Source organism: Rhopalosiphum padi, chromosome 3, assembly GCF_020882245.1.
Source record: "Rhopalosiphum padi isolate XX-2018 chromosome 3, ASM2088224v1, whole genome shotgun sequence".
Taxonomy (NCBI): domain Eukaryota; kingdom Metazoa; phylum Arthropoda; class Insecta; order Hemiptera; family Aphididae; genus Rhopalosiphum; species Rhopalosiphum padi.
Window position 1 is genome coordinate 43,364,637 of NC_083599.1, and position 20,978 is coordinate 43,385,614.

Sequence of the window (20,978 nt, forward strand, 5' to 3'; positions counted from 1 at the left end):
ATCACCGGAACAAAGTGCGCACTTGAGAGGAGCATCTCTGGAGTTTGGGCAGTCGGACGTCATGTGTTGAGCACCACAGCGGACACAGCGTGCTGGATAACCGCAATAAGATTTAATGTGCCCGTAATCTTGGCAGTTTGAACATTGGTTTATAGTTTTGGGCTTGTATGGCTCTTCCACCTTTATTAACGTATGAAGTAATGACGTGAGGTTGTAGATGTCGTTGGACTGATCAGGTCCACAAAAAATAAAGGTAATGGATGTTTGTTTACCTTATGGAGAACCTTTGAGACTTGCCTAACTTCAAATAGACGCATTTCGAGTTCAGATTTAATCAGCTCAGTTGGTGTAGTTGGATGGAGGTTTCGAATCACAACTCGTAATGGTTTGTCTTCCTTAAGTTGGAAAGTATGGAATTCTGCTTTTTGGTCTTTCAGAAAGTGAACCAATGCTCTATACGATTCTGGGTTTGTTGTCATTATTTTCACTCGATCTGTCGATGATTTGCAACAAAAATTATCTACTCCGATGAGTTTGATAAGCTTAGTGCATAGGTCAGGAAAGTTGTATAATCCTCTTACAAAAATTGGAGGTGGTCGCAGAACTTTTGGTGTGACATTCATAGTATCTGTAGGATTTTGAATAGGAACTGTATTGTTATCATTGTTATCATTCGACGGATGTGCGGACGGAGGATCGTCTTGCGATAAAACTTCATATCGATTTGTGGAAAAGAATAGTTTTTTGTTTTTATTTATCGGTGATCGTGGTGAACTCGGATCGGAAGAATTTGAATGAATTCTTTTAGTTTTATTTGTAGTAGATGTAGTCCATTCGCCCGACGATGAGTTAACATTATTTGTAGTGTCCATTTTATCAGAGGTGTTCAAAGCAGCTGATTTATTTTTATTAAATTTGATTGTGCGTTGATTACTGGAGTCGCCGTTAATTTTCTTAGTAGTAATTAATTTAGAATTATTAATTTTATCTTTGTCCTTGAATGGGAGTGTAGGAGATAGTGGCATTGCAGGTATGGGGCAAAGTCTCTATAGACCGCCGCGCGCGGCGCGCGATAACGACGACGGAGTGACCGAAGCGATAACAAATAGCAATAGCACTAGCGACAATATTTAATATTGTAATGTGTAATATAAAAATTAAAATATAAAATATTAATACGTTACGTTTAGATCAGAAAATCTTCACATATTGATGTAAGAACAAGTTTTACATGAATAAGATATAACTGACACTTGAATATTCATTTTAACACTAATTGAACCTTTTAGGCGCAAAAAATGTAAGTAAAATAATGTAATGTTGAATGAAATGACGGAGCGTAGCAAAACCAGTGTGCATGCTACGGACGCCACACACGAACGAAAAAATATATAAAAATAAATATTGAACTTAAATTTTATAAATAGTTCTAAATATATTCACGTGTGTGTGGGTTTTCTAAAACTCCACCACCCTCGAAATTAATTTCCAGTTACGACCTTGGTACACTGTCTTAATATTATTATCACAATAAACAGAATAATACGTCCATATTTAATTTTATTCTCGCTAGACAAAGTTGATGATAAATGTTTGTAAATACTCACTACAAAATAAATAAAATAACCATTTTGTTTATTTCCGAAAATTTTTATTTTGAATTGTAGAAAAAGTTTACAAAAGATAAAATCTTAAATAGTATTATGCCGATTTGCAACAAATACTTCAAATAAAATAGCTAATCAATCTTTAAATAACTTCGTAATTTGGTCCCATAATCCAAGTGGCTTTATAGAACCCGTTTTATTATTGTGCCCACGATTAACAAGAATTAAAGAAAAAGGATTAATGCCTGCCAGCACTGGAACATCGATTTTGGATGTTGACTTAACGTTTGATACTGAGCGCCTTCGCCTTTTTTGAATATGTTCGATTTCCAATGATTCACGTAACCTATTTTTATCCATCGTTGTTGTGGTTGTATTTGCGGTATCTTCATTTTCATTCATAGCCGACTGCGAATTATAGAGGAACATTACTGAACCACGTCCGCCAACTCCAGCAAATGCGTAAGGTAAGGCATGTCGTTGTTCCCTTTTTGAGTATACAAAAATAAAAAACAACAATACTGATTAAATAATTAATAAAAACGGCAAAATAATAATACTTTAATAGTACAAAAACATTTTTATCTTTTTGTAATAAAATAAAAGTGATCAAATAATATTTCTTATTTTATTTGTAACTATATTTAAACACTATAGTGTTATTTTTTTTCTAGTATGTTAAGTTTGGTTGCTACTCAGTACTATATTATATTCTACAACAATACTATTTATATTATAAACAATTGATTAGACGTTTTTGCTATGAGACTAACCTTTTAGTTTTATTCTGAACCGCTGTACTCAAGGCGGAAGAGCCACCAAATTGGTTGAGTCGATTTCCAAAATGTTGAAGGAAGTCTCCTTCAACAGAGATGGCTATTGACTCCATTGACTCAGTGATTGTCGTATCAGGCAGAGGTGATGTTACCAACGTGTTGAGTCTGGTCTTGTTAAACAATAACAACATGGATCCCTTGTTATACTCGGGAATCTTCATCTTTGGGCGGGAAAGTATGTTTAACAGGCCATCACACGAAGTGTTCTCGCTAACCGCCATCCGAAATGTAGTGGCGTTTTCGATGCCTGTCTTGTACAACTGCGATGAATAAAAATAATATTAACCGATATCATTTAAGTAAGTTCAAATTAGAGAAAATCACGTTTTTAGTCAAATAGACTAATTCTGTTGTTGAATTGAAAAATGGGATAATCAATCTGATTATTAAATCATATTAAATTTAAATTAAATATACTTACAGCACATCTGTGATCTGAGTTTCCCGCCTTGTTAGCATCTGCATCATATAACCGTATATACCTCATACGTCCCTCTTTGGTGTCTTCTGTTGGCGAAGGTAATTTTCCCATGCAGTAAAAATTAAAATATTCCATTCCTAAATAATGTGCCCACGACGATTAAAAAAATTATAAGTTATATTAAGAGAGTTACAACCATAAATAAGATATATTTATTACTATAGTGCGTTTAAAGAAATTATAAACCACCTGTCGCGCTATTGTCGAGTCTCTGATTTCATGAAATGTACTATAATTAAATCGTTAAATTAAATTAGCGGAGTAACCTCCATAATATTATAAGTTTAATTTAACCTGATGGTATCGTTTTATTAATAGAAAACAAAATTCATAATAAGTTAAAAGATAAATATTTCCAAATTATATTCATAATTTTTTTTTTTATTTAACATATACTTTACAATTCAGAGGTTCCCAACCCGTGGTACCAGGAAGGCTCGTAGGTGGTACGCGAAGAAATTTTTTTATTACTATTTGCATTCAATATTATATAGTTTAGTTTATTTAATATTAGCTAATTTTATAAAATTATTATTTTATCAAAATAAATTTAATGTCGATAACATGGGGTTTGTAATCGTAGCAATTTAGAATTTTAGATAATGATAAACTCTTAAGTTAATTATAGTTCTTATCGATAAAGCGCATTCTTATAGTTTTAACGTTTGTGTTATTTATATTATATTTTATATAATATGGTTATGGCCACTCAATTGGCGATAACGATTATTGGAAAATATACGTAAGAAATGTCAATGAGTTATTTTAGTGTGTCGCTATACGTATTGTATGTCGTATTAAATGATCTATATTTTAGTGGTTTTATTCTACAGAACTTTTATTTTAAATTTAATTTGTACGTAAAATTTAATTATGAAGAGATTTCTTAAGTGTGGTGAAGATATTACTTCCATTGAAAATCCTAGTAAAAAATCAAAAACACAGCCAAATCGTAAGTACGATGTAAATTATTTGAAATTTGGCTTTGTGATTAAACCGGAAACACAAAATAGTGAAAACCCTATTCCCCTATGCGTTATATGTAAAGAGACACTTTCAAACCAAAGTATGAAACCTTCGCTTTTAAAACGTCATCAACAAACTAAACACCCCGAAACGGAAAATAAACCAATTGAGTTTTTTCAAAGAAAAACGGAATTTTTTAAAAAGGAATCCAATTGTATGACTCATTTCACTAACATTGACAGTAAATATTTAGGAGCATCATATTTAGCCAGCCTTAGGATTGTTAAAGATGGAAAGCCTCATACAGTTGGTGAAACGCTGATATTACCTGCAGCTAAAGATATGGTACAAACGGTTTTAGGAGAAAAAGTAGCTAAAGAATTGGATAAAATTCCACTATCAAACAATTCTGTTAAGAAAAGAATTGATACTATGGCTTCAAATATTGAAGAAATACTGGTTACTCAACTAAAAATGTGTTCCAATTTTTCTCTCCAAGTAGATGAGAGTACAGATATAACAAATATGGCACAGCTACTTGTTTTCATTCGGTATGATTTTCACAATGTATTAAATGAGGAGTATTTATTTTATAAACCACTTGAATCAAACACGAACGCTGAAAATATTTTTAAAATCATCGACAATTATTTTTCAACCATAGGTTTGCCTTGGGAAAAATGTGTTGGCATTTGTACAGACGGAGCCCAAGCTATGTGTGGAAAATTGACAAGCCTATCGCATCGAGAGTACAGAAAGTTGCGCCATATTGCAAAAGCACACATTGTAGATACATAGAGAAGCTTTGGCTTCCAAAAATATGCCTGACCAACTATCCTCTGTTTTGAAATGCGCTGTAAAGGTCATAAGCTTCATTAAGGCTAGAGCCCTCAATTCTCGACTGTTCAAATTGTTATGCGAAGAAATGGAAGGGCAATTTAATACTTTGCTATTTCATACTGAAGTGAGATGGTTATCTCGTGGCAAGATTTTAAATAGATTGTTTGAGCTGAGATCTGAAGTTAATTTGTTTTTGATTGAAAAAGACGATGACATGAAGAATTTGTTCAACAACGATGAATTCACGTTATCTAGATTAGCCTACTTGGCTGATATTTTTGATAAGCTCAACACTTTAAATATGGGTTTACAAGGCATAAATATGACAATATTCACCGTTTATGATAAAATAAATTCTTTTAAAAGAAAATTGGATCTATATCAATCGCAATTAAAAAAAAAAGACATTTCTGCATTTCCTAATCTTTCCTCATTTATTGATGAAAATGAACTCTGTCTGAAGGAAGATTTAAATGCTAACATATTTAAACATTTGGAAGCACTGAGGATGAATTTTTCAAAATATTTTTCTGAAGACTATTCAAAGAAAAATTGGATTAGAATCCTCAGACAAAGAAGTTCCAGAAGACGTGGAAGACAAAGAACCATTCATTGATATGGTAAGTGACAGCTCAATGAAAGACACATTTAAAGACAAAACATTGGTTTCATTTTGGATGTCAACAAAAATAGAATACCCAACTCTTTTAAAGCAAGCATTACAATGTTTAACCCCATTTGTCACTACTTATTTGTGTGAGAGTGGATTTTCTGAATTGCTGTATTTGAAAAATAAGTACAGAAGTAGGCTCGATATTCAAAGTGACTTAAGAGTGAAAATTAGTTCCATTCAGCCTGATATTGATGTTCTTGTAAAAAATAAACAACAACAAATATCACATTAATTTTATTTATTTTATTTTATTATTATTTATATTTATTATTTTTTTTTATTAATTTGAAAATTGTAATTTAAAATTTAAATATTTAGATTTAACTAAAAAATATGATTTTTTACTTTCATAAATATGGAATAATAAAAATGTAAAGAATTGAATGAATAATAAAAATATACGCTAAAAAAATTTGACTCCTAATTTAGTTTTAGAATCGAGGTGGTACGCGTATTGATTATAAAAGTATCTGGTGGTACTCGATGATAAAAAGGTTGGGAACCCCTGCTTTACATTATAGTTGTGTTTTGTAGTTTATATTTTTTGATTAATATTGTCATAAATGTTTTATGTTTTGCTCCTTGTAACTTGTCTCTTTTATATTTGCCTAAATAACTTGCATCATGTAGTTATTATATCTGTACTCTATAGCCAATAGGCATTTATAAATAAATAATAATATTTTATTGACACAAATTATTTTAGTCTTATGTGAAATTATTCTATAAATACATTTTTAACTACGCGATTATTATTTTTTTTTATATATATATAATAAAGAGCGGCACCATCAAGTATGATATTGAATTTTTTAGCTATATTTAACTGTCATATAACATATTATATTTTACGGAGAATCAAATTAAGTTAAAAACTAATTTACCGTTTGTATGACGTACATGGTACATTTGAGTGAACAGCAGTAGATAATAAAATAATTTCGCATTTCATAATTTATACACGAATCCACGATAAAACTAAATTAAATTAAATTAAACACAAAATAAATTTGTACTACAATTTTGTGGTGCGGATAATCAACGTTCTACTGTATATTGGAAAATTTAATATTGCCTAGGTAATTTAAATTGTTAATTAATTAACTCACGTTACTACGAGTTTTATTATTATTAAACAGGAAAAGTTTTCCTAATCACGGTCACAGTGCAGAATCCTGTATTTTACCAAAATTATTATTTGTTATACGTACCCTGATAATGGCAACTTTGGCTGTTATACTCTACAGTACCAAACCACAGTCTTAATGATTGTTGTGAGACTGAGTTCAGAGAATAATTGTAGCTGATGTAGGCACAACCACTAACCAAAGATTTGACCGAATCTATCATGGTTACTTGATATTCCGCAGATTCAAGTGACGGGCAACTATCATAGATTGGTGGAGCAACTGTAATACATAGTAAATAAAGGAAATCAGTTCATTTGATTTTTATGATGGATTAAGCAGGAGTCTTGCTAGAAAAATTATTTGTAAAAAAAGTTAATTACTCAAAATATTTGTGTAATTAACTAAAAACAACTAACTATAATTTTAATTTGTGGAAAAAGGTAAATAATAGTGATGATGGGTGTTGTAGTAAATATTGATTGTAATAAATAATTTATAATCTAAAAATAATTCCATTAAAAATAAGTATAATTCTTAATATATTCAAATAATTATTGTATGATGCAAAATTGTATTTTGAAAAAGCCTAGATTATTGGTCTATTTATTCACATGTAAAGTCACGGTATACATTCTTGTTATAATATAATATTAATAGTTTTATAAATTAACAGTATACATTTATTTTAGAAGAGATTTTCTCAATCAAGTAGTAGTATAAAATGAATATGTTATTATTAAAAAAAAAATTATATAATGTATTATCATATTGTTCACATTAAGATTAAATATTTAAATCATAGTAAAAAAATCATATAGATAATCGTTATACCTAATCAAGGCCATCACAAGGAGAAGGGGGAGCTGATGGACCTTGAGTACAGGGGCCCGTTGAAATTTATTTGTAACTTTTATAAAGTCTTATAAAGAGCCCGGACAAACATTTAGTACAGGCGCCCGATATTGTATGTGGAGGCCCTGTACTTAATTATCCAAAAATATATAGTTATTAGTTATGTCATGTATCTAAACTAAAATGATGTAATACAATTTATAAATATTCTAAGTCTTGTATTACTCCATTAGTGTACCTATTTATAGTATCTTGTAACACTATCATTTATTTTTCGATTTCGAATTTTTTTGATTTGGTGTAGTTTGCATATACCCATTTCAGGTAAGAAAAAAAACTGGCGGAGTTCACAATCGCCCATCTACGTAGTTATCGCATATTATCGCGTCGGTCTTCCAACATCTTAATCAATATAATCTATAAAGTTGTATCGATAAGAGACATATTGTATTACATGTAGATTGTAGGTACATTGGTATTATTAGAAATAAAAATAAGCACACGTCTTATCGACCATAAACTTAAATATTGTTCATTTTTCAATATGTTCTGTGTCCAAATAATGAATATTTAGTGACAGTTCTAGTCTTGTTCGCGTCTTAATTGCACCGTTTAAAAATGAATTTTGAAATCGTTATTGAGAATGGAAAAATCAATTAATATTATATTTTTATATAACGATTATAACTTTTATAATAAAGCATATGTTAAATACTTAGATTTCTATAAATGGCAATGTGTTAATAAAAAGTGTACTGCAAAAATATATGTTGTTCCGGTTGTTCGTGATATTAAGACAAACGTAAAAGATGGAAACTTACATAACCACAAAAATGAACCCGAATCTGTTAGAAACAAAAAAATATTTTCAAATCAATTAAAACGAAAATGTGTAGATGAATAAAAAGACCAGCAAAAATCATTAACAAAGAAATCCAAAAATATTCTGAACAATAAAAATTATTTAGTGGTACTGATGTAAATAATATAGATAATATATCAATGTTTGTACCAGTCTCGTCGATCTTCTTATCCAACGTTACCAAAAAACTGAAAAAACATTTCTGAAGTCATCGAAGTAATGATAAATCGGAAGATTACAACAATAGGAAATTAAGATTAAGAAATTCTCGATGCAGACTCTACAAACAATATTTTATTTTACTCTACAATTTCAAATTTGAAATGACTGTTCATGTAACAAAATATTTATATAATATATGGTACATTTTATAGTTGCCCTAAATATTTTTATCTACTATTAACTATCCAGATTTTTAAAAATGAACATTATGTTCCATTGTCGTACTTTTTACTGTCAGATAAATATGTAAATACATATGCAAGTGCATTAAAAAGAAACGCTTAGCACATTTGAAGCTAACTACACTTATTGCTGACTTTGAAGAAGCTATACATGTCGGAGCGAAATTTATATAGCCACAAATTAAGATAATTGGATGCAGATATCATCTGACTCAAAATTGGTGGCGACATATACAAAACTTTGGTAATTACTAATTATTTTTATTTTTGCATTTAAATATATACGTTAACTATATTTTAGGTTTATATTTGAATAGGTACAAGAATGCCAACAGCGAAATTGGATAGTGATTGAAATGAATATTTGGTTTGCCGTAATTAAATGTAGAAGAAGTAAGTAAAAGCTTTATTGAAGATTTTATGTCAGACGTTCTTGATGTAAAAGATAAAAAAAATCTGTAATTATACATATATATGTGATAATTATATTGATGAACTACTTACAGTTGCGAATCGTTCCATTCGAAACTTAATACGCAATTCAACAAACCACACCCAAATATATTTTTGTTTTGTATGAAATTTAAGAAAAAAACTGATTCTTATATAATAAGAGGGATGGACAGTAATAAGATAAGAAAAAACAAAAATTATGAAGAAAAATATTTATACAGCAACAATTTTGACGATTATTTAAATAAAAAAATTAATTCAGTATATAAAACTGACATTGAACAACTACTCTAAAAAATAAATCAACTTAACACTACAATACACTAATTATTATTTATTATTTATACTGTACTACCTATTTTTGCCTTTTTGGTGTTTTAAATAAATTATAAAGTATTTTATAAAAAAACTAAGTATTTCAATTTTATTGTTTTACTATTTTAATACATTTTACTTTGTATTTAATTGCTTTTTTGTCATAATATCTGTATAATTGTGTTATATTTTTTGTTGTGGACGACAATATTTGAATTGGTTTTTTTTAATAATACCACTGTACCATTATTACCAAATGTAATAAAATATGTCTCTTTTACAACATTATAGATTATATTAATTAAGATGTATAAAAACTGACGCGTAATTTTGTTACGAGTGAAGTGCAAATTAGTTTTTTATGTTATGTTAAAATGTAAGCTTTTACATTTTGTTATTATTAAAATAAATAATTTACAAACATTCAGCGGATTAATAACCGGTGGAATCAATAAATAAAAATGTTCAGCGGAATCAATATATAAACAAGTTTGGCGGAAAAGATAGATTTTTTACAGGTATAAAGGTCATTTCGACGCAATCGATATACGCCCGTTACCAAAAGGAACCAAAAAATAACAAGAAAATCATTATTTTCGTGATTAAGAACAACATTAATTCAAAAATCTTTCTTTAGAAACCGAAATTTGAAATTAGCTGTAGCCATACGCATCCCGACAAATATTGATAAAACATTTATTGAAATTAGTTTTTAGTAGTTTTATGTACACCCATAAAGAATATGATATATGGTTGGACTCATTTATATATATATATACGTAATAGGTATATTATATAGATATGGTATGTATAGACTGAATTTCTAAATTTAAACGATGATTAATAATTACATTCGTTTTACTACCAGATAATATATTGAAGTAGAAAATCTAACCGTTTTTAGTGCTTCATAAAGTGATAAAACACCACAAAAAAGCCATTTCATCACAAAAACAATAGGTACATTCATCAAAATACTACGTTTAAAATCAAAATTGTAAAAATGTATTCATAAATAATAACAAAAATAATTTTATAATTATATTCTAACAAAAAATGAAATACTAAAATTAATATATGTACTCACCTCTTGGCAAAGTATTTTCCTTGGCCCCGCCACTGGTAATAGTGATGGTTATTATCAGTACAACAATTATTGACGTCATGGTGTTGCGTTTTAGTAAATGCAGGTCGAGAAAATGAAAACAATAATATCAGTAAACAAATGGCGTGAATAAAATTAAATATTTGGATTTGGTTTAAAGAAACGTGTTGGGAAGACCGGTGTACTAGTGAACAAAGTAAAATGGTCAATGGAATGCGCACTGATCGTGATGTACCCTCCGCAAAACATTTTATAAGCCACTTCGATAGCGGTAGTGGTGGTAGATGTTTTCCACCACCACCTGCATTTAGTAATAACGTCACAGGCTTACTACCTGGCCCTCCGCTCACCAAACAATAATATGTGTAAAGAATGTGTACCCGCACGCACACGTTCGCTGCTCAACGCGTGATGTAGAAATTCAGACGACGATGCAGTTTGTAAAACACAGCGGCAAGCCGTTATTATTTAAGCCATAAACTGTTTATGGGACGTTAAAACAAAATTCCGATAAAAACCTCTACCAACATAATATTATTACTATTATTATATTAATAATTATAACTTGGCTATATAAATATTATAAATTATACAATTAATAATAAAGATAACCTATAAACTAGAATTTATAGTATTAAAATTAATTAACTTAGTAACACTTCTAAACTCTCCTGAGCCCCATCCTCCCCTATTACGTCCACAGAAACAATAGTGTGAATTTGTTACAATATTAGCTTAAAAATTTGTTATGCTTCTTTATTATTAACGTTAACATTGGAATTATAAAATCTGGTGGTAAATTCCATATACTATATGTTGTGTGTTATTGATATTTTAGAAAGTGTACATTCGGTTCTCGCCGTTCACGGATTATGAAAAATATTTTTTCTAATATCGAATTATGTTGATAATACATTATAGAAATCAATTTGTTTAATATCATTCTTGTATGACCGGAAACAGGTGTAAATCTCAAATAGCTATTTCAGTGGGCGTGGAAAAAAAATGAAGAAGTAAAAATGGGAATTTGAATAAACTACAGATACATAGTCAGGTAATCTAGATTTGGAGTCACCAACTGGCGGGCTGCTGAACTTGAACACAATTTTACAATGCCATGGAGTAGATTTTAAAATTTTTAAAATATAAATAAATAAAAACTATGTGTTAAAGTGTATACTTATTATTTTACCTATTATAGTTTGGTAAATACATAAATAAATCGATAAATATAAATACTAATTAAAAAAAAAAAAGGTATTTATTACAACGTATGTAAAAATCATTAAAACTGTTGAGGACCCTGGCCAGTTAGGTAAGTTTCAAAACGGACCTCCGTCCTCCATAGAAATTAGTTGGTGACTCCCGGTTTAAACCATTTTCACGTTTCGACGGAAATAATAAGAAAATTAATATAATAATTTTACTAAAGACTGAATAAAGAATAAAAATAAGAAATTAAGTTAGCAGCAATTAATTATTAAATAATATACAAAATGTTGAACTATGTTAGGCTTATTAATGTATTATTTAAATTTTACAATATTGACCATTAAATTATGGTTATAATAAGATAATAAATATAATAATTTTGTTATCTTATAATAATCTTTTAATTAGGTAGGTACTAGATGCTTATAAAATTATGCAACTGTAGCATAATATAATCTTATTTATACTTTTGTTATTAAATAGAAAAAAAAATTGAACTATCTAGAATTCTAGAAAATAATTAATAAACATTAGATTTAATAAGAGTTATTTCATTGGCCACTTATAGTCTACTGCGGTAAAGATGACGCTGTTTATTAGTTATTTCCACCAACGGCACATATGTATACATGTAACATAGGTATGTATTATGTATTGTAGACATACAAACAAGAAAAAAATAAAAAAAAAACACAGATAAAATCAATATTATGTATTAAATTATATTGAATGATTAATTATTGATCTGTTTTAATTTGTATGCAATCTACCTAAGCTTCTATGCATTTTAATTTGTTTATTTAATATATTAAATTATAATAATTTTTTTCCATTTAACCAGGGACTATCTACTGGACTCTATTTTTTATAAAAGTTATAGCAATAAATTCCTTAAGACTTGGAGAGTATTTTTAATCTATTTATCAACCATTGTAATGTATATGTGGTTCATGAATCATGGTTATACATAAAATATACCATTTTTTTACTATTGGTTAATGTCATATTACTAATATGGTCAATTGAAATATGATAACATTTATAATTTTTAAAATTTTTAGTATATTAAATATATATTAATATAATAATTAATAACCATAATTGAACTGATTAATTTTATGATTTTTATTTAATTCTTAATTCTGAATATATTTTTTAAGTAAACACATAAAGACGAGTACTGATCGTGTCGTTATTTGGTTTATGTCAGATTTTAAGCATTCGCTGAATTTGTCTCCAGTTTTTAGGCTCACATTAAAAATATCTAAAATTATGAAGTGGAAAATTATAAAATTGGCCATTGTTATTGTTCAAATTGAAATAAAACAAAATGAATAGAAAACAATATTTATTATTATATATTATTTGGTAAATCTATATGTATCTTATACATTCTCTGAGTTTTTGGACAGTTTCGCGGGCATACAATTGGACGAATTTGGCGATAGGCTAAATAAGAAACAAAAATCTAATTTCAGTGAAAATAATAAACTATTAACTTTATGCAACCAGCACCAAAACATTTTGAATTTTTAAATTCCATCTATTATACATATGTCGGTTTTAACATTATTTTTCGTTTTTGACATAGATTATTTTTCTATATTATTTTTATTTATATTTATATTGCACACATTTTCAATTGATTTGAATTAATTATTTTGACTAATAGTAATAAACTATATTTTATAACGTTTTTAATAAATTTAATTTTTTTTATATTTAATTTTTACATTGTAATAAATAATAATTTACATTATATACACTTAACACTTAGGTTTTTACTATATACATTAATATAAACTTTATGTATATAATAGTACAAAGTGTCCGCGTTATGCAATTTAAACAATGAACCACTTATTATAGACATATAAGAATCTATATTTTTGATGTATTAACTATCCAGTAAACATACATACGAATATTATGTTTATATGTTTTGTATTATTAACAACAAATTACGTTTTTTATTTAATATTTAGATAATTTACCACTAGTTCAAAAAATAACTATTTAACCAAGATTAATCGTTGGTATTTAACACGTACTTGACGTATAAATTACATGTATTTATTACAAATATTTATGGATATAAAATAAATAAATGTATTTGATATTTTGATATATACTTGATACTTCGTTAAAATCTGAAGTACTTTTGTTGAATATTTACGAATATCTACGTTTACACAATGCATATTTTTCATAATATGTAAGTTTGGGTGTCCCTTAATTTTTTATTTTTGCATTTTTGTTGGTCTCACCAAATTAATTTATGTATATGCCTAAAAAAATGAACTGAATTTTAATTAAAAAGTACATAATAAATAAAATAAAATTATTAAGTCGTAAATACAATCAAACTGCACTATGAAGCAACACTCAATTTAATTGATGGGCATAACAATGTATAAATAACGCATTTGGGTATATTTGTCTTATTCAATTTTGAACACCATTTTTTCCACCGGCCATTACCGAAGCTCCATCGTAAGTTTGACTTACAATTTTATTTCCTATTTCCCATTTTATAATTTCAGCATTTATCACTGCTGCTAAGCCCGACGCTGTTTTGTCTTTAGATACATAAAAAATAACAATAAATCTTTCTAAAATATTTTGATCTATAACATATCGAAATATTAGGCTCATTTGTGATCGACATGAAACATCGGTAGTTTCATCTGCTTGTACAGACACAAAACTTGCAGATTTAATTTCTTTTAAAATTTTAGAATTAAAACTTTACCCACACAACATAGATATATTTAATAAAAGCCTATTAAATATTAAATATTAAATATTGAATAAAGATATATTAAATCAACATTTAAAATTCTTTGAATAAATGTTTATTAAATCTTAATTAAAGTTTAAATTTCATTGTTTGAACCCTTTTGTAATGTTGAACCAACTTTAAAAACTAAATTTTATTTAAAATTGCTTTGTAATACCTCAGCAATATTATATTTTAATATTGCATTAACCTTAGACCTTATAGATATGTATTCATTTATTATACAGAAAATATATTATAAATACATAATACTAACAAAACCATACATTAGAAAGGGTTTTTTGGGGTTCAAACTCCCTCAAAAATGTATCAGTATTACGCACTTGGAAATAATTATTTCATTATTTTTAATTATACCCCATTTATTAAGATTTGTATAACACCTCCCTTCTCTTGAACACTTTAACATTATAATATTAAATATTTTACTAGAAAATTGAAGAATTTAATTTAGAAATAAACAATTTTATTACTTTGATGTATGAACAATTTATTATATATTAATTTTATTCATATATATAATAAAATTATTACAATATAAAATACTTATTAACCATTAATTATACACTTTCACTAATTTTATCATTTAATCTTTTTACATTAAACGGAGCTTGTGCTAAATGGTATTTCAATCGTTCCTCCATTTCATTTTGGTCGACATTCTTCACCTTGGTTTGATTTTTAACAGCATCTAAAATCAAGTACATATATCTGTAATTTAAGTTATAAAAAAAGTTTATGATCTAGAACTGCTATCATAACAGTAATGATATATTATTACATTAATAGCTTTTAATGTTCAGGTCAAATTAAATGTATATTAATAATTAGATACCTAACTGTATTATTCTTACCAAAAATAACAGAACATAAATTTAGTTTACAAAACTTCTGTTTCCCCTTTTTGCCAGTAAATGAAAAATTGGATAGTAAGACATCAGTAAATAATTTATAAACTATTCTCTTTATAATAGCTTTTATAGAATTTCCTCCCAAATGTGACAAGTCATTTACCTAAAACAAACATTTTATTGTAATTTATAAAAAAAATGTTAATTAATTATTTGCATACCAAATAGTCACGCATATCTTGATCTTTTATTTTTTCTTCGATAACTTCAAGATATTCAAGTTCATTTATTGGCCAGTTGAAGTTGTCTAAGAATTCATTGTTAGATGAACACTTAATACTGTTTTTTAACATTGATGTACTATCTAGTTTAGATAGAATTTCTTTTTGTTGCATACTTAGATGTTTAATGTCAGTTTGAATGTATACCATATTTTTTAATATAGACTTCAATATTTTTTGAGTACCTATAATAAGTTTGAAGTTTAAAGTAATACAGTTTGAATTGCTATTAGGTATTGATAGACCCATTATACTATAAACTAACCATTATCAACTGCCGAATTACTACAGATTCGAGAACCGCTATCAATTGTTTGTAATGGTGTACAACCTATAATAATGCAATTGAAAAAAAAACACTATAATATCACTATAGAATATCAGATATTTTTGTATGTAAAAAATGTTATTTTAATTAACTAATTTATAACCACGGTCTTAGTAGATCTTCTAATGCCGTGATTATAACTAGGTATATATTAATCTTGTTTTTACTTTTTTTTCGGTCATTGGTATTGGACTTTAATGTTTGTTCATTATTATGTGTAACTTTGTTTATAACTAGAAACAATAAATAAATATTATTATTATTATATATCCAATAATTGATTTCAAATAATTCGCATAAACGTACATGGAGAAACTTTATTTTTCATAATTGGTGTTCCAAAAGATTCTTCATCTGACAGCATGTCAAAATTTATTTTTTTGTTGTCTGTAAATTAAAAAAAAAATGTAATATACTGTAAGCACCTAAATCTTATACTATATAAAAATATATCACGCTAATATTTGTAAATATATTTACAATATTTACATGGTTTGTCTTTATAATCACCAAATTCAAGTTTTCTTGAAACTAAAAAGAAAATCAATTGAAATATTATTAACCATTTGCACACTTTATTAACTATATATTGTTTATCGTTTAATACTGATATTTTGGAACATACCTGTAGTGGAGATAACTTTTTTAGTACATGAATCGATTGTTTTTAATGATATTTTATCCGTAGATGCATTTTTTATGTGGTCTATATTAATCAGTCAAAGTTTAGTAATTATTTATAGACAATTTATTTGGGGATGCTTATTAGTTATTATTTTATAATAAGTTACCTTTAGCAGCAGCTTTTAGAGGTGATGGTGACCAACCACTAATTGAAACAGGTGACTTATCAATTAAAGGCTGCTTTGAAGCAGCAAAAGGTTGACTGACTACAGTTTCACATTTCTTTATATTACTTCCAGGTAAATGTAGAGAATTTTCGGACAGATTTTCAGGAGCAATATAATTTTCTATAAATCATTTATTCATAGAAATTTAATTAGTAATTAAAATGCCTACTGTATAAATCATATTATATTCTATTGATATACATAATATTAGAACACTATATAGCTTTTTCAATAGATAATACATAGATAACTTTGTACAAATGAAGTATATATGTTAATAAATAATATTAATTAATTATTTACTATTATATTTACCTGAAAAAACGGGGCAATCAATTGATGTTTTAAGTTTTTTAGTCTTAGGTTTAATTTCATCTTCATCAAGATCGGAAATGTACATGGCTTTTTTAGCTTTTTGTTTTGCAGCTGCTAAAGATTCTAATCAAAAGTAAAAATCACACATAAAATATTTTAACTTATAAACATTATATTTGTAATTACACAATTATTACCTATTCCTGAGCTCATTACTCTTGCTTCTAAATACTCATATTCAATTTTGTTGGGTATGCTACATTGCTCGATCAATTTTTTGGTATTGTGAGGTTTTTTTGGCCATGCGCAAGTACTTTTTTTATCTGAATACCAAAATCTTGGAACGGCTGCTACACTATTATCTCCAAAAAAATGAACAACAGAATATGTGGCCATTTTTTCAATGCTTGTAAAAACTAAAAACAACTGAAGTTTTAATAAATTAACAAAACTAGTGGCAGATATGAAAAATAAATTATGTCAACAAAATTCATAATTTTAAAATATAAATATCAGGAACAAATTAAAAATACTAATATCATTTTAAAGAATTAAATGTTTAAAATAACAAAACATAATAAGTAACTATTCAAGCTCAACCACTATAATAGGGTAATAAAGTATTTTATCATATTATAATAGGTATTCAAAATAATTTAATTACAATATTACTATATATATTAATATTTAAAATTAAGAGCATATTTACAAAAAAACTAAATTATATAATATAGACAATTTAATTACAACCTCTTAATTACTGTACTAGTTATTAGATGAATGTAAAATAGGAAAAGCAACTTTATTACCAAGACTATTGTTTAGAATAACATATTTTGAAAAATCACAAGTTTCTATATTAATTGTAATAAGGTGATTAGACAGTTCATTCACAATAGCTATACCTATTTTCATACTATTAATTGGTTTTTCATAAAACGGATGAATTGTATTGAATGATTGAGCTACAAATACTTTTTTTTTACTACTTTTATGAACACATATATTAACAACTTTAAAAATATTAAGTTTGCCTTCAAAAGTATAACCTATGTAAGCATCAGAAAATGATTTTATATTAATTTTTATATTATCTTTTATAGCAATTTTAAATTCCGGTTTTATGCAGTCTTCAGGCAATGGTCCACCGCTATATATTTTTAAATATTTTATATTGATACTAGACCCAGACCTTGCATTCAATTCATACTCACCAAACATTTGAAATTCATGATATCGTTTTATAACCTGCTCCAATGGTTTCTCATGTTTTCTTATCATTTTTTTAAGAGTTTTCATGTAGTTTTCAAATGGAAAACATGAGCAACTATCGAGGGCACCAAATTTCTTATAGTCATCAACAATGTGCAATAAGTTGTGTACATTAAGTGACATAAATTCTTTACCATATATTTCACGAAATTTGTCTACAAAATATTTTAATAATTTTTCAACAAAATTAACAAGGTCTGTGCTAACATTTGGTGCTAAAAGAATTCGAAAACTAACATGTAAAGAAAGAAAATGTAAGTAGTATTCACTATTTAAAATGGTTTGTAGAACAACTGGGCCAGTATAAAGAAGGAATTGACGAAATTCAGTTGCCTTCCACCTATTAACTTCATTCAACCCCCGAGGAACTCTAGAAAAATCACTACATACTGAAAGTCTCAATGCTAAAAGTAGTTCTTTAGTAATATCATTGACTTTTTTACTTTGCAATCTAACCGAAACAGGTGCATTTTTAATGCATCCAAGCCACAACAAAATTAATTTTTTTGTCACTCCTAAGCAAACTAGATGCATATAGTCAATGCTAATACTATTTACTATATCTATACCAGGTATTTCAGTGATAATAGAAACTTCATCAGTCATATGGAATTCTTCATCAGTTCTATTTAAAAAATCTAAGTGAGTTCTCTTAGTAATACAATCTGTATCGGGAAAACAGACTCTATGTTCAAAATAAAAACCACTTATTAAACACCTAGTACACGAATAATAACCAGTATGTCCTTTAGTTTTTAAGATGAAACTCTTTGCTGGTAAATCACAACATATAGTATCTATAATTACTTGTTTTATACCAAATGCTGTTTGAAACCCTGTTTCATATAATGCTTTTGTTTCATTCACAAATTCTAACAAAAAAGGATTGCAGTTGAGAGGCTTATCTTTACCCCAATATAACCCAATTAAAAAAACATGAGGTTTATAAACAGGATGACGAACATATCCAAGTATTGGCCAAAAACAGCTAGATGAACTTTTGGTCAAGGGCAGACCATCAATCCCTACAACTATTTTGATTTTGTCTTCAACAAAATATTCATAGTCAGAATCAGAAATACTCTTCAAACTATTACATATTGAGAAATAATAAAAACTACCGGGTGTCACTGTCTGTACTTGCAAAGGTTGAACAGATGACTTGGTTTTTAATATAGTTCTGGCATCTACAGGAAAATAATTATGACACTTATGCATTTTTAAAACCTTCAATAATGCACTCAAAGCAACTTGAGAAATATTATAAGATACGGCCCATTTAGCTAAATTGTGTAAAATTGATGAATCTGTTTCATTATCTAGGGAGTGATGTTCATTTGGATATTCATTAGTAAAACTTAATTTATCCTCATCCTCAATATCAGAATTGGATGAAAAACTAATTGCATCATATTCATCATCACAGATATTATTACTATCAAAGTGAGGTAAATTATGAATTAGATTTGGTAACAGTAAAGAGTTTGATTCGGAATTTAGATTTAAACTGGCACTACAACTAGATACATTTGGTTGAACTATACTTTCTGGTTCACTATGAATACTTTCATTATCCAGTTCTATCAATTCTAATTCCTCTAAATACCTTCTGCGCTTAGTAGATTTGCTAATGGTTGAATATGACATAATAAAGTATAGAATATGCTTTTCAAAGAATACAATTAGAAGTTCTAATACAATGAATTTCAAATAAACTGTAAAAGTAATAGTGAATTGAGAAATATAGAATACAGGGTTCAATACCAAACAATAGGTAAATTATTAGACTTAATAAAATACAAACACAGCAGATAATAAAAACATTTTTAAATATAATACAAAACTGGTAGAATAAATAATTATTATACTACCACTTTAAAAATTAGATAAGTACATAATATTATATTTTAAAGTGTAATACAAGTAGGTACAACTTAAAATGCATAAGTATTAAGTACCAACAGTATAATATATTTAAAAATCAAATTATTATAGGCTATAGGCAGGTATTAATAAATAAGCTTCTGCCAATAATCAAAATACATTTGAGTATTTTACGTACTGACTATACATTACATTATATTATAGGTATCTAAGTATAATACTTATTACTTAGTAACAGTAATACTTACCTTATTTTCAATGACATAAATTCACAAAAAAAAAAAATAAAATAATGCACTAAACGCAGTTAATATACGACGACGACGGGTCGGACGCGGTACACTTATACGACGACGACAACGACGTAGTGAAATAAAGAAAAACCGTTTATATACCTACAATATAGTGTTAAATGTTGATACCGATATACACGCGAACAACAATAAAATTATTACTTAAACCTAGCAAGTACGCAGAGGCCAGGGACACGAGTGACGAGTGCACGAAGCCACGAACTAACACAAACAACTGAAGAATTACCAACATTTACTTAAATTTAGCTATTGCTATGTAATATTATAATACTGTGTTCGTATTTCGGGGAAAGACCAATAATAATAATATAAATATGGTTTCGAACCGTTGAAGTTTATATCTATA

The 20,978-nt window shown here is 27.5% G+C and overlaps 2 protein-coding genes across 5 annotated transcripts; both read right to left on the reverse strand.

Annotated features, from left to right (window-relative positions):
- Positions 1-1,742: 1,742 nt before the first annotated feature.
- LOC132925062 (uncharacterized) lies at positions 1,743-10,774 on the reverse strand. The gene is made up of 5 exons (XM_060989488.1): positions 10,507-10,774; positions 6,615-6,812; positions 2,865-3,001; positions 2,381-2,703; positions 1,743-2,094 (listed from the first exon to the last, which is right to left on the reverse strand). The coding sequence occupies exons 1-5, from the start codon at positions 10,583-10,585 to the stop codon at positions 1,743-1,745; spliced, it is 1,089 nt and encodes a 362-aa protein (XP_060845471.1). The 5' UTR covers positions 10,586-10,774.
- A 4,315-nt stretch (positions 10,775-15,089) lies between these two features.
- On the reverse strand, positions 15,090-20,725 carry LOC132926669 (uncharacterized). Of its 4 annotated transcripts, none has more exons than XM_060991062.1 (12): positions 20,567-20,725; positions 17,360-17,578; positions 17,163-17,285; positions 16,788-16,967; positions 16,622-16,702; positions 16,477-16,527; positions 16,303-16,383; positions 16,164-16,229; positions 15,934-15,999; positions 15,609-15,853; positions 15,391-15,550; positions 15,090-15,227 (listed from the first exon to the last, which is right to left on the reverse strand). In XM_060991062.1, the coding sequence occupies exons 2-12, from the start codon at positions 17,556-17,558 to the stop codon at positions 15,097-15,099; spliced, it is 1,383 nt and encodes a 460-aa protein (XP_060847045.1). In that variant the 5' UTR covers positions 17,559-17,578; positions 20,567-20,725; the 3' UTR covers positions 15,090-15,096. The 4 variants fall into 4 exon arrangements, with proteins under 4 accessions (XP_060847045.1, XP_060847046.1, XP_060847043.1 ...); XM_060991063.1 differs by having other exon boundaries at positions 16,486-16,527; positions 17,360-17,588; XM_060991060.1 differs by having other exon boundaries at positions 17,360-17,588.
- Between the last annotated feature and the right edge of the window lie 253 nt (positions 20,726-20,978).

Excerpts from the sequence above, each read along its gene's own strand:
- LOC132925062 (XM_060989488.1), bottom strand. The coding sequence starts at position 10,585 with ATGACGTCAATAATTGTTGTACTGATAATAACCATCACTATTACCAGT. Across the intron at positions 2,704-2,864 it reads ACTCAGATCACAGATGTGCT|TTGTACAAGACAGGCATCGA; the intron begins GTAAGTATATTT and ends TATTCATCGCAG. Across the intron at positions 2,095-2,380 it reads GTTCAGAATAAAACTAAAAG|GGAACAACGACATGCCTTAC; the intron begins GTTAGTCTCATA and ends ATACTCAAAAAG.
- LOC132926669 (XM_060991062.1), bottom strand. The coding sequence starts at position 17,558 with ATGGCCACATATTCTGTTGTTCATTTTTTTGGAGATAATAGTGTAGCA. Across the intron at positions 16,968-17,162 it reads TGATTGCCCCGTTTTTTCAG|AAAATTATATTGCTCCTGAA; the intron begins GTAAATATAATA and ends AATGATTTATAG. Across the intron at positions 16,230-16,302 it reads GAAAAATAAAGTTTCTCCAT|TTATAAACAAAGTTACACAT; the intron begins GTACGTTTATGC and ends TATTGTTTCTAG.